Source organism: Crassostrea angulata, chromosome 3 (genome assembly GCF_025612915.1).
Source record: "Crassostrea angulata isolate pt1a10 chromosome 3, ASM2561291v2, whole genome shotgun sequence".
Taxonomy (NCBI): Eukaryota; Metazoa; Mollusca; class Bivalvia; order Ostreida; family Ostreidae; genus Magallana; species Magallana angulata.
Window position 1 is genome coordinate 12,999,825 of NC_069113.1, and position 14,434 is coordinate 13,014,258.

Genomic DNA, 14,434 nt, shown 5'->3' on the forward strand with positions numbered 1-14,434 from the left:
CGACTGCAGTTATTAATATTATCTTATTATTCTTGTCATATTTTCAATGCATGCAAACATTAGACTAAGTAGTTAATGCGTTTTTCTAAAGTTAATAGTGTCCTACGTTCGCTTGTTTAATCGGTCGCGAAACAATATAGCACGTGTATTCGAATTATGGCATTCAATATACATGTATATCAAGGACCAGTCTGAAACACAGATAATGTGGACATTTTTTCATATAAATGGATGAACATAGTTTGAGCACAAAGGTATTTATAATTATCGAAATATCAAGCGAAAATTGGTGGAAGCAATAACTCGGGACAGGGTATCCAAAACCCCAGTCACTCTTTTTCGATTGGTTTTGCTAACCCCAGTGAACTGATACTTTGCTGTGAGAGAATTTACTAAAACTACACTTACTGAAGTGAAGTTATGATTAACTGACTGATAATTGATTGGTTAATGAACCATTTCTATTGGTAAGACTAATAGTTGATTGGTTGATGAACCATTTCTATTGATAAGACTGGTAGTTGATTGGTTGTTGAACCATTTCTATTGATAAGACTGGTAGTTGATTGGTTGATGAACCATTTCTATTGATAAGACTGGTATAGTTGATTGGTTGATGAACCATTCGTATTGCTAAGAATGACAGTTGATTGGTTGATGAACCACTACAAGATTGCTACAAGTTCAAGTGTATCGCTTACCGACCTCTGTAATGGATTTGAATCATTTCTGAGGAATAAATTAGGTCAATGAGTATTTATGTAGAAAGAACAACAACTAGTACTTTAGCATGTGCCATTTTTAGTTTGACTTTATTAAAGCTTACTGTAAAATTAGAAAGAAGATGGGTGGATAAGGCGTGTAAAATGCCCATACGCGGTCGGACAGGCTACTAAAAAATTAAAGTATCAACAAATCTGATGAGTTTTTTTTAAATCATTTAAAACAATATATATTTAACGAATCATTGGTTTGTAACCTGTAGGTATGTTCAATACTTGGAATATGTTGACTCAAACAGGCGTATACGTATCAAAACCTGCAAATACTGTCATTTTTTAGAACTTTAAGGCATTTTCTTTTATAGAGTGGGTCTGTGCTCCATATTTTTCTCATAGTCTAATTAAGGTCTAATGGAAAACAAACCGATTTCAATCAACAAAAACGTGGAGAGATGACCCACTATACTTTAAAAATATAACAACTGAACGTATTGAAAAAATAATACAAGTCCGGTAATTCGTGACCTTAGTCACACATACTATTTAAAAAGCCGCCTTTGTTGTGTCTGAAATGGCTCAGATGTTAGAGTACCTGGCATAAGCTAACCGTATATATCTAGGGTTTTTATGTTACGGGTTCGATACCACCAAAATTTCCGACAATATTTTTTTTCCTTATTTTTTGTTAAATATATTAAAAACTGACTATAGTTAGAAATTTTGCTTTTGCAAAGTTGTATTATAAAATATTTGAATAGATTTAATTGGGGGAAAATAAATTTAAAATTGTATTTCACTACTAAACCGAATGGGCATTTGCGCCATCTTATTCCCCCATCTTCTTGAAAAGAACAGTCAAAAGAAAATACAGAACCCTCCAAGTGTCAATGTGTAAATGCCAAACGTTGCCTTTGGCGCTTTCAATAACGTCTTGACACTAGAAATCAAATGGGTTTGATTCTTGTGGAACATACTGGTTACTGTGACGCTTTCTTGACTGTAATCATGGTAATCACGTTGGGGCATGGTTTGCGCATTCTGGGGACATTTTCGGTATGCCTGCACCCGTTCGAACATCAAATATTGTAATCGGTGTGGATAGGCGACTGTGTTTCTTTAGGACGCCGAGATCTAAAACAGTAAGTCTTGTAAGTACACATTCATGGATAATGTTCCAGGAAGTCCGCAGTAGTTTTATCTTTTACCAATTCACCGACCCCTTTCTTTATTTATGGTTACATTGAAATTAATGTTAAAACGGGCTTGGCCTCTGTGGTTTTTCCGCTCTGTGAAGACGATATTGGTGATAAAAAAAATTAACCTGAAAATATCGGAGGGGTCATTATAATGTACGATATTTTGAATCCCTATATTTTATAAAATTCGATATGCATAGTTTGACATAATATCAACACACTGTTTATTATCATCATGTGGACTGTTCAAGTATTACCGTATGTATATGTTTGCCTCGCCCGTAAAGGTTTGTCTCGTAAAATATTCAGTTATAAAATGCCCTTTAGGACACATCCTTCGGCATCCAGATTCACGGTGATGACAAAAGCATTCCTAAACAAGAGGGCCAGGGGCCACATCGCTCACCTGAGCAACAATTGCCTTAATTCTGATCAAATTAGCATTACAGTATCAAAATATCTTGACAACTAAGTACAGTAGATCTTGCTAAAAAAATTGAAAATCTGCCAATTTTTATCCACCTCTTTTTCTTTTTTTGGTAAATACCAAGCCCCTTTTGTTGTTGTACCTGTAAGAAGATTTTTCTCTATTCCTATATACCCCCCCCCCCATTTCGTGGCCCCACTTTTCTCAATGGAATCATGGTTTCATCAAACTTAAATCTGCATAACTTGTGCTTTCACACTAAGTACTAAGTTAAGGACTGAAAACTTTCCCAGAATATTTTTAAAGATTGTCTCTATATATTCCTATGTACAAATTCAAACCGCCATCACGGCCCCGCCCTACCACTAGGGACTGTGGTTTTGCAAACTTGAATTTACACTACCCAAGGATGCCTCAACACAAGTTTAAGCTTTTCTGGCCAAATAGTCTTTAAAAAGAAGATTTTTAAAGATTTTACCTTACATATTCCTGTGTAAAAATTCATCCCCCATTGTGGCCTCACCCTACATTTGGACTATTATTTAAACAAACTTGAATCTATACGATCTAAGTGTGCTTCCACTCAAATTTGGGCTTTCCTGGCCTAATAGTTTTGAGAAGATTTTAAAAGATTTTCTCTATATATAAAAATGTATCCCCCATTGTAGCCCCGCCCTACCCCCAGGGACCATGATTTGAACAAACTTGAATCTACATTATCTGAGGATGGTTACACGCCAATTTGAGCTTTTCTGGCCAAATAGTTTTTGAGAAGAAGATTTTTAAAGATTTTCTCCTGTATAAGATATATATCTGTATAAAAATTTATCCCCAAATTGTGGCCCCACCCTACCCCCTGGGACCATGATTTGATCAGACATAAATGTACACTATCTGAGGATGCTTCCACTCAAATTTGAGCTTTACTGGCCTAATAGTTTTTGAGAAGAAGAGTTTTAAAGATTTTCTCTTTATATTCCTATGTAAAACTTGATACCCCTATTGTGGCCCCACCCTACCCCCAGGGACCATGATTTGAACAGACATGAATATACACTACCTGAGGATGCATCCATTTTAATTTGAGCTTTTCTGGCCTAATAGTTTTTGAGAAGAAGAGTTTTAAAGATTTTCTCTATATATTCCTATGTAAAACATGATCCCCCTATTGTGGCCCCACCCTACCCCCGGGGACCATGATTTGAACAAACTTGAATCTACACTACCTGAGAAAGCTTCCATTTTAATTTGGGCTTTCCTGACCTAATAGTTTTTGAGAAGAAGATTTTTAAAGATTTTCTATATATATTCCTATGTAAAACTTGATCCCCGTACTGTGGCCCCTCCCTACCCCCAGGAACTATGATTTGAACAAACTTGAATCTACACTACCTGGGGATGCTTGCACTTAAAATTGGGCTTTTCTGGCCAAATAGTTTTTGAGAAGAAGATTTTTAAAGATTTTCTCTATATATTCCTATGTAAAACTTGATCCCCCTCTTGTGGCCCCTCCCTACCCCCAGGAACTATGATTTGAACAAACTTGAATCTACACTACCTGAGGATGCTTCCACTTAAAGTTTAAGCTTTTCAGGCAGAGTAGTTTTTGAGAAGAAGATTTTTGAAAAATACCACATTTTTAAAAATAATTCTCAATTATCTCCCCTTTAGAAAGGGCGTGGCCCTTCATTTGAACAAACTTGAATCCCCTTCACCTAGTGGTGCTTTGTGCCAAATTTGGTTGAAATCTGCCCAGTGGTTCTGGAGAAGAAAATGAAAATGTGAAAAGTTTACAACGACGACGACAACGCCGACAACGACAGACAACGGACAAAATATGATCAGAAAAGCTCACTTGAGCCTTTGACTCAGGTGAGCTAAAAAGATGAGGATCTGGAAGAAATGACCACTTGGATGGGTACCGTAAACACACTATTTTGTTATCCAGAGTATATATACAAGTTGTTGGATTGCATAAAGCAACTCAGTTTCACCAACAATATTTCATTCAAGAACATGCCAATGTGCGTATATGAAATGGCGAAAATCCGCTTATTGATTTATTTAAAAACATGTAAAACCAATTTTGAGTTTTTTTAAAAGTTCTTTTGGTTAAAATTGCTTGATAGCACTTTGAGAACTTGAAAAAGAAACATTTCCAACTGCACGAAGACGGTTTGACTACAGGCACGTATGTACCATCATTTTTAGCCGGGCTCTGCTGAAAGCAGAGTCCTGGCTATAGGCAGGCAAATCGCCAATGTTACTATAAATAGCACAAATAAACAAAAAACCAAACAGCGTCAAGGTAAAGCTTCCGCTATACCAAATAGTTACACAAAGAGCCACGTTTTGTCAAAAGTGTTGGCATTTTGTTTCTTTTTTTTTTATTTCTAATGAATTGTCTATCTTTTATAGTTTTCTTATTAATAACGTGTTTTTAAAACATTACTATGCATTTTGGACACATACAATGCGCATGAATTTCCATGAACTACTTTGCTGCGCGATGAAGAAACGGGGATTGAATATATAATGCTTGTTACAAAATTCAAGGCAGCAACTGTTGAACTTTTTTACTTCTACTAGACACACATATTTTTTGTTTATAGCCGCTTACAAAATTTGGTCGCTCTCTGATGCTTTGCCGACATTAAAAGCATGAGAGAGAGAGAGAGAGAGATTTTCAGTCTTTACTACACAATATGCATAAAGACACACCAAAAGAGCCCGCGGCTTTCAGTACTTCAGTACTTTGATTTAAAGAGGTGGCTGACTTACCCGAAATCTTGACAAGCAGAAAAAGAACATTTTTCAATCTTCGAAATCCCAATCCATGGAGGGGGGGGGGGGGGTAGCACCCAAAAATTCTTTTATTAGCTTTCACCTAAGTAAATAGAGGTACTGAAGAACGTGTCATTTAAAAAAAAAATTCCTAGTACATACGTCATGTGACACTATAGTGCATGATATAGACACAACGATAACTCTAAAAACTACCTTGGTAAAAAAAATTGAATAAATGATTTTAAAAAATACTTTAAATTCTTTTTTAATTATCATGCTCAATAAGGACCAAAAGGGAAGCGGTTTATATACATAGTCCTGTTGGAAATCGCGATTTTTTTTAACTTATATTATGTGAAACTATTCAAACTAAAGTGATACATGACACACCGTTCTAAAATTGATGATAAAATTTTAATAGCACATGTAGCATCGGGAGGGGTGGATCGATGCTCTTACATATACTAGAAAATATTGAATTTGAAGGAACTGCCCCACCCATTTTGTGCGCGGATTTATATGGGATTGTCCCACCCTTGAAAATTTATCAAATTCACAACATAGTTAATTTACGAAATAGGCCTCGGATCATAAGTGGTAATGGTACTACATGTACTTATTTATTATCAGGTCAAATGTTTTCTCTAACGAATTGATATAAGTACAAGCTACTAAATGTGCCGATTTGCGTGCAGCGAGCCCGATAGGGCCGACTTTGAAAACATGGTACTTCGACTATTTTCATGACCAGTTCACTTCGCTCCATTAATTTCCAGGCATAATAGTACATTATAAAGCGAGGTATGTATTAAATCATCACTCCCATAATTGCTATAAAAGATCCACGGGGAAATGGACCACATAACAGAATACTGATGTTTGACCGAATTTTCTCGGTGATATACATACATCCATGATCTACACACATATCATTACACATACAGCAGTCCATGTCTTGATCTGTGACAGTGCTGTATTGGGTCTAAAGGCTTAGTCTGTTTAAAAAAATCTTTATTATGAATAGCTCTATTTTTTTTTTATAGTTGCTCGAAATGTCAAAGGACATAAAAACCATTCCAAAGTCAGATTGATCGTCCGAAATAATTTATATACTCGGAATATTTTAAAAGTGCTTTATCGAATCATTGAGTTATAGGCATTTCTTTTATTATTTATTTATTTTATGAAAGATATGGTATTAACTGTTACGGTGTTGTTGAAGATGAACATCATTTTTATATTTCATATTTTTCATTTTTGAATAATCATTAAATAATGCATGTACGTTTTATAAAATTCTTAACCCAGCAGATGTGAAATCAACAAGAAATATATGTAACTTCGACCGTGGGGCATTCAACATAAGAACATCTATGTACATTTATTTTGTATACTTTATATATATGTATGACTTGCGCCACGTGTGGTTTTTGTCAATAAATTGAATTGAATTGACATATTAATATTTCGTTTACATAATAAATTTTAACAATTTTTTTTAATTTGATGAACGGATCTTTTTTTTCATCCTTCAGAAAATGTCCTTTTTACACATCGTTCGCAGAAGTTTCAGGTAAGTTAAGGCTACAGATAATGATATTATATTGAAATACTTCCCCAAATTACAAAAGTAAAATCATACTTCATTTGATAGTTACGCACAATGAGTGTTAAAAATGGATGTAAATGTATAATCTTTTATTCATTTACTTGGACCAGATATTTGATCTTTTTCAGTACCACACCACAGCTTAATGAACTTCGACTCTTGAGTAGGGTCAAAGTTATAGACAACAGCAAAATAGGAAGAAATGCTAAGCAGTCAGGGAGACCTGTAAAGGTTATCAATGTTTATAAAAAGCCCCCAGTTGGACGTCTTGGAGACAAAGTTCTTGTAACTATTGAACACGAGAAGAAGAAAGCGTACATTGTGGGATGTAAACAGAGGCAGCAAACCTTGGTTCCCAAATTTGACAGTAATAATGTTGTCCTTGTTGATGATAATGGACAGCCGTTAGGAACGAGGATAAGAGCACCAATTCCATCTTGTTTACGAGCAAATACGGATCCAAATTTTGTGAAAATTCTGTCTTTAGCCACTACATTTGTATGACATGTTTATAGAAAAGTTTTATATGCATTTAATTTTGAAATTTGATAATAAAGCTATAAAATAATAAAAGTCTGCAACTTTGTTTAGTTATTTTGAAGATCATCCTAGACGTACATGTAACTTACGAAAAAAAAATAGAAAATGAAATGATTAGTACCCTTTTATTTTATTTAAAACATGCACAAAATGAAGATAATAGAAAATAAAAACAAGTAGAAGTATTATTGGAATTTCATTGCACTGAAAGTTAATCCTCGTCATCACTCCCGCCCCGGAATCTAACCCCTGCGGTGCTTGGAGTCGAGACCTGCAAGGTCTCCACCGGAATACCTCGACGTTTACCGGCGATTGCACTTCTCAGGGAGTCCTCTCTCTGTGGATCTTTACCTAGTCTCATTTGATTGTGTATAGTCAACAGTTCTCTGAAACAGCAATTCAAATATAACGAAAAATATTTGTTAAACATGGTTTTATCAAAGTGAGTTAGAACCATTTTAACAAGAGCTTGGACTTTGGGTAGTTGGGATCAAACAGCAATGTGAGGTAGGCCTGTCTATTTCATTGTAGGGCACTCAGCCATTGCTCTTTGAAATCAACAAGATTTGTCTGGCTTTTGAGCTAATACTATGCAATCGGTGTATATTTTAACTCGAAACCAGTGTCATTTTTAACTTGTTTTGACGCAAAAATAGACAGTTATGTCCTACTGAAAGTCCAAGGCCTTAAATTGTTAAAATGTTTCTAAGTGACGCTCAAATACACCGATGAAATCCTTTATTGAATAAATTGAAATAATGATAAACTAGTATACTCATCTAACCAAAAATACAAGAAGATGCATCACATTATTTTCAGACAGTGTACTAACTCGCTGCTGTCTACATACTTTAATTCAAAGCGCCGGTCCCGTGTCTCCTGCAGTGTTCTCTTCAGTTCATGCAGCCTATACTTGCCAATGTCTTTCCCCGAATGCTGTCGAATGACAGAGTGTAAAGTAATTAACAAGATAAACTGTCTTTTGGCATCAGAGTTGTATAATAACTATATTTTAAATAATAGTACACAAAAAAGGAACATAAAATTTAAACAGTCAAAGGGTTCTTAGAAATGTTCCCCGTTTTAACCACACGTTTTTCGCACACAAAATTAAAGATGGGTGCGAAGAAGTTGCAATAAAACCTGATAAGCCATTGAGGTTTACAGGTTCAAACCACAGATCTGTCGTTGGTAAACGGAAATTTATCCCGCTAAAGTCATAGAGAATAAACTAATTTTTGACGCACTGACTTCCCCTACCTTGATGAGTTCGACAACGTCGTCCGTTGAAATAAGGACACCCTTCTCCTCGTACGACCTGGGAAAGAGTTCTGGCAGGTCTACGTCCTCCTTGTCACAGAATCTCACGATGTACATCAGACTGCCCATGAGCGGATCCAGCGAGCGTTCCCTTCGTGAGGGCGGTAACCGAACTGTTACCGTCAGGCCTCGCTTCTCTCTCAATTTGTGGACCAGCAAGGCCAGCTCCGTGTGTACATCAGTTCCCTGTGTGTGGTATTTTTACAGGGTTAAAACATATATGAAGTATATGTGCAGATTAAAGTTAGAAAGTATAAAACGAGTCAATCAAAGTGGTTACTTACGTCCAGTTCTATTTTCTTCAGGGGACTTTTCTTTTTAATTTTGGATGACCAGGGTTTCAGAAGTGTCATGGCTCCCTCAGAGGTAATCAGATTGTAGGAAAGCTGGGAAGTTGAACAGTGAATCATGTGTAAACGTAAAACTGAACCCATTGTTTGTACATTGTACAGATTTTGAAATCCAAAGCTGAAGTAAACTGACAAATGTTGGAATAATTTGTTTTCATGTATATCAGTACTTGTCACTTTGTACAATATGCAGTTCTCAATTATCAGTTGTATGTACAACCTTACCAACTTGTATGTTATCTAACTGAACTGTTGGAAGGTGAAGATTTGTGTCGATAAAAGGAAGAACCTTTCATTGCAATCATAAACTTTCCCATCTTACCTTCAGAGTGTGAAGAGCTTTGTTACTGGGTAAAACCCTTGCAATAACAGGGGCAATGTCGTCTGGTATTCTATTTGCCCCGATGTCCAGAATTGTCAGTGTTGAATTGAGACGGAGACACTCAATCAAAGAGGAACCACCCTCCTTCCCCACTCCATTCATGTTCAGAATGAGACTCTGTAATCCGTGGTTGTTCTAGAAACAGCATCAAATAGACGGGCTATATATTTTTTTGCAACTCAACAAATTTTAGCTTAGTGGAGGCAAAATCGTGCACTATCTAGAAAAGTTCCAAACGGATCAAAGAAATGCACAAATATAAATGCTTTAGTTACGGAATAAAGATTTATTAATTTTGAATAATACCCGAACTCCGACAGCCAGAGCATGCGCGCCAGGCCGATTGATTTGGTTCCAGGACAGGTCCAAAATCTCCAACGTGCTGTTTGATTCTGTTCATAATTTAAAATGTATGTTTAACCCCTCTGAAAACGATTTAATCAGAAAAATAACCTATAGCGATGAATTGAATTTTCTTTTTGCAATGTTTCAACATCCTATAATTTCAAGACTTCAAACACTTGTCAATGGGGGAAATACAAATTGAATCTACATGTACATGTACGTGTATTTTACTCAGCTCTTTGAATTTATTTCTTTTCGATATCAATTTAAGAAACTGATGATATGATGTACTTGCCTAATACTTTCCCAAATTGAATGGCCGATTCGTCACCGATCCCATTTCGACTAAGCAAGAGTTGTTTTATATATACATTGTGCTATAATGAGAGAAATTACCGGTACATTAAAATGCCATTTGAAAATTAAACAATTAAAGCGATAGCACGTTGAATTTTCTGTGTCGTTCATATACCTCTAATATTTCGGCCATAACTTTACCTCCAACATCTTGAATTTTACAACCTTAAAAAGAAATGAAATGAATTTTATTAATTAGCAATCAACCCATTAACATGCTCATTCACAAAAATAAAAAAAAAATCTCGAGAGTAGTCTCAAAAGTCCACGCACCTGTCAGATCGACCTTCCGAATGTGAGTATTGTTTGTGAGTATGTAGCGGACCACCTTCGCTCCTGGAACCCCCACTGGATTATTGGAAAGGTTCTTGAAAATAGGGAAACATGCGTAATTTACTACACATAACAGCATCAAAACGTTTGTAATATAAGTAAGAATGTAGACAAGATTACAGAAATCAAATAATCAACTGGTTTATTTTGAGGAGAGGTAACAAAAAGAGCTTAGCTTTGCATACAGGGTTACAAAAATCGATATTCTTTCTACCCTTTACATTTATTGCTTGATGATGAAGGAAATATGACAATTTATTTCCCCAAGAAATATCCTATTTCCCGAGGGCCTCGCCCGAGGAAAATCTAATTTTTCTGGGAGAATAATTGTCATATTTCCTGAACATTTATGCAATAAAGTTTTATTATATAGAACTTCATATAATTTTACAAAATACATCAAGTTCTAATAGTTTTTCGACTTTACAAAAGCAATAACGTTGTGATTGTGTGAATGCCAATGATTGTCTCGTTTTTCTTAAATTCGATTAATAGATAGTTAAATCGGTTTTTGTATAATGAGAATTAAAATAATTCAATATTTATATATAATTATATATTGTTTTGTCTTTGTCCCCGATTGGACACTACGTAACGAGTAATGCATGTATTATCTATGGTGTTCCGATGGGGCCACTTTGACCTTCGCACTTTATATGCGAATGCGAAGGAGCGATAGTAGTATCGCTTCTTCGCCTTCGCAACTTCGTCATCGCATCTTCGCACTTTCGCTCTAAAGGCGGAAGTGCGAAGATCACATTTAAGTCAGAGCCTGTAACTGCAAGCAATATCCTGTGAACGTATTTTTATGTGTAACACTTGTCATATACTGGAAAGGACAACAGGAGAGGAGTGATTTTGAACAATTAAGTGTAATATATGAACAAACTACAGTCCGTCGTACTCACTATATCAGACACGTAGTGGTTTTGTAGAAGCATTTCCGCCAGTGCGTGGATATGTTTTCCCGTCATTCCATTATCCTCTAGATCTATCTTGGAGAAGGTCGAATTGTCCTGCAAACCAGTGTAACTTAAAAATAATATGTAATAATTACAAACAATTCCTATTAATATGATCTCTTGATTTGTTGGTCAATTTACAAATTGTAGGAATAGTAGAAAATAGGATTGCCTTCATCTCATAGCCCATTGCAGTACAGTCGTTTTTGCTGAGGTATCTATGTCGAAGTTTAATGTCGTCATCTGTTGAGTGACGTAGGAGGTAATGATTGGGTATTACATTCAACTTCCGGCACATGCGCTTATATTCCGGAAACAATCCATCATCTTTGATTTGTTTGGTTTTTTCATCAACGATAAGCTCCAGACCAACTACAAAATCAAACAGAAGAATACAATGTAGTCGAAGTTACATACATGTTACACAGTGCAAATTAACAATATTAATATTTTTGTTACTGAGTTTTTATTAATGACCCAGGTCTTGTCACTTACCCAGTTCTTGGTCGAGGTCTGTATCGTACTCTTCGTCCTCACTAGAGATTTCGTCCAGCCTCTTCTTCTCCAGACGACTCGGTGTTTCGATGTTCCAATACTTTTCAAGCTCACGCTTTAGTTTACTGCCCCTCAACAACCGTTCTTTTTTCTCCGCATATTGTTCGTCTGTAAGAATAGGGACATACTCCCAAGGTTTGGAGGATGGCTGTTTAGAAACTGTAGATTTGGCACTTGTAACAGATGGAATAGGACTGGCCAAGCGACTGCTTAATTGTATTTTGCGCATTTTAGCGCTGTTTTTTCTTAGACGTGTGACACTGTGACTTCCGGTTCCACTTCCGGGACTGGAGGGTTCGGAAACAAAAGAGAGTGTGGCGGATCTCGGTGGAAAAATTAACGGGGGCGGTGATGACATACCCATGTCATATCTGCCTTTTTCTAAGGCCTCCATAACTTATGCGTATAAGAACTGTAATGCAATTCAAATATGTACATGTAGTAGTATTACGTGTATATTTTTAACAGAGAGAGAGAGAGAGAGAGAGAGAGAGAGAGAGAGAGAGAGAGAGAGAGAGAGAGAGAGAGAGAGCTTACTCACCTTTCAATTAATTTTCAACGATCATTTCTAGATTGTCAGCCATAACTGTTCAGAAAACGAAAACACCACTTGGAGATTAATTCTTCGTGTTGTAGTAATCCTGATAATCATCTTACAAGATTAATTGCTGGGTCACTCGGTTCAAAGACCATCAGATTTAATAACTTTCAGATTTATTATTTTACTTTGAAATAATTCTAACTTTGCTGTCGTGGAAGTGTCATAAAAGTGTTATATCTACTGTACATATTCAATACAGATGTTTGCCTCTGCCCGTGATTGTTTGCCGACTTTCTCTATAATCCACATTTGTTTGCATACAAAAGTCGGTAAATCGCCGTTCCAATATAGTGAATGCAATGTCATTTAAAGAGTAAACGAGGAATTAATAATACAGATGTGTTCTGGGTTTTGTTATTTCCGAAACAATCTGAGCCTCTTGACTTGAATCACGTTTGAACTCACGATGGAATTGCTCTTCATATACTCATGGTTTTTAATTTATTTTTTAAATTCTATTCATCTTTAATTTCATGCTTTACATGTATATGTTTGTTCAGAATTTTTTTTAAAATGAAGATATCGAACATAACATTGATCTCATGTTACTATGAACTAAAAGCATACACCGGTATATATATACAAAAAGTAGCGTCAATCTGGTATTCCAAAAAGGATTCGACGTTTTTATTTTGAATTATTCTTGCAAGATTTTATTTATGAGAAAAAAAATTAAGAAATTTTGAAAATATAGATATGTTAGCTATGTAATAAGCGTCTCACTATGTTTGCATTTGTTATTTTACATATGTCTGTGATATGAAAAAAGAAGAGAGAACAATACACTTTCTTAAATCAGAATACAGGGATTACCTTGACATATAGCAATAGATATAAGAAACAATTATACTGGTATATTATAGTATGATTTAAATCTTTTATGAGCAATATTTTTAGTATAAAATCCCTTTATTATCCTTTCCCCCATAATACAACTACATTGTAGGGTGAAATGATTCCATTAACCAAGAATTTTCGATAAGAAAGTACGATTATTGAACATTAAATCATGTTCTTGTATTGGACCCCACATCATTGACAAACCCACGCCTGTTTTTTGGTTTGTTGTGCATCATTCCCGACTACCGACAGTGTGTCACCGTCAGATTTTTGCTGCACCCTTTCACTTCTTTGTAGTACCTTAATCCTGAGATGTGCAATTATCAAGAACCACACCCTAGTGTGGTTGCATTGGCATTTATTATAAGCATAAACAAAAATGGCGGTCTTTATTCTGTTTCTCAGTAGGCTCAAATTGCAACCTTTGGAATAGGTTACACTTCTCCCACGTACATATACGTGTACTTTGTGTCAGTGAACTGTTTCTGCTAGTATTTCTTCGAACTTCGGAACCTACAAAGTACCATGCAGTGCAAAGCACGCATATGAAGCATCTTAATCTAATCCACGATCTTGTCTGTAATATATTGCAGTGTAATTACAATCTTGTCAATACTGTCTTGTCTCGTTTGAGTATTTTGTGATATTTGATATTCGATATCTGATATTTGATATCTAAAAAAAGATGTAGTAATAAAACGAATAATGATCGATCTTCGTTTTTTATCATTCATGAATTCCTACAGATGTTTTTTTTTAATTTCTACTGTGGATAGTTTATTGGTACACAGTTGTCATACTTCGTGTATCTCGAAGATTAAAAAAAAAATAAGCCGTTCGTTTTCTAATATATGGATAGGAAAATACGGTTGATTCGTGTTGTATTGCATGTATGGACTGCAATGTGCACTACATGTATATGTCTCTGAATCATTTTTTTTACTATATTAACATTAATCGTGCTATTTAAAGCCGAGAAAGCCCACATCCTCCCAAACTAATCGACTTTTAAGCCATGTTAAACGGGTTTGAATTTTAGTGCTAAGTTACCAAAAACACCTGAAAACTTTTCGCGTTCCTTTAATAGGTCTGCATATGACTAATCAAA

At 35.5% G+C, this 14,434-nt stretch overlaps 2 protein-coding genes across 3 annotated transcripts; one reads left to right on the forward strand and one right to left on the reverse strand.

Moving 5' to 3' along the window:
* The first annotated feature begins 5,790 nt into the window (after positions 1 to 5,790).
* On the forward strand, positions 5,791 to 7,283 carry LOC128177764 (39S ribosomal protein L14, mitochondrial-like). 2 transcript variants are annotated; one of them, XM_052844608.1, is made up of 3 exons: positions 5,791 to 5,933; positions 6,668 to 6,705; positions 6,870 to 7,283. In XM_052844608.1, the coding sequence occupies exons 2-3, from the start codon at positions 6,671 to 6,673 to the stop codon at positions 7,243 to 7,245; spliced, it is 411 nt and encodes a 136-aa protein (XP_052700568.1). In that variant the 5' UTR covers positions 5,791 to 5,933; positions 6,668 to 6,670; the 3' UTR covers positions 7,246 to 7,283. The 2 variants fall into 2 exon arrangements, with proteins under 2 accessions (XP_052700568.1, XP_052700569.1); XM_052844609.1 differs by having other exon boundaries at positions 5,819 to 5,932; positions 6,646 to 6,705.
* Positions 7,284 to 7,470: 187 nt separating this feature from the next.
* On the reverse strand, positions 7,471 to 12,652 carry LOC128177365 (leucine-rich repeat-containing protein 74A-like). The gene is made up of 13 exons (XM_052844057.1): positions 12,427 to 12,652; positions 11,826 to 12,297; positions 11,503 to 11,702; positions 11,277 to 11,384; positions 10,309 to 10,402; positions 10,151 to 10,200; positions 9,974 to 10,055; positions 9,640 to 9,725; positions 9,274 to 9,468; positions 8,886 to 8,987; positions 8,542 to 8,787; positions 8,132 to 8,217; positions 7,471 to 7,667 (listed from the first exon to the last, which is right to left on the reverse strand). Exons 2-13 carry the CDS (start codon positions 12,277 to 12,279, stop codon positions 7,493 to 7,495), a joined length of 1,878 nt encoding a protein of 625 aa, XP_052700017.1. The 5' UTR covers positions 12,280 to 12,297; positions 12,427 to 12,652; the 3' UTR covers positions 7,471 to 7,492.
* Between the last annotated feature and the right edge of the window lie 1,782 nt (positions 12,653 to 14,434).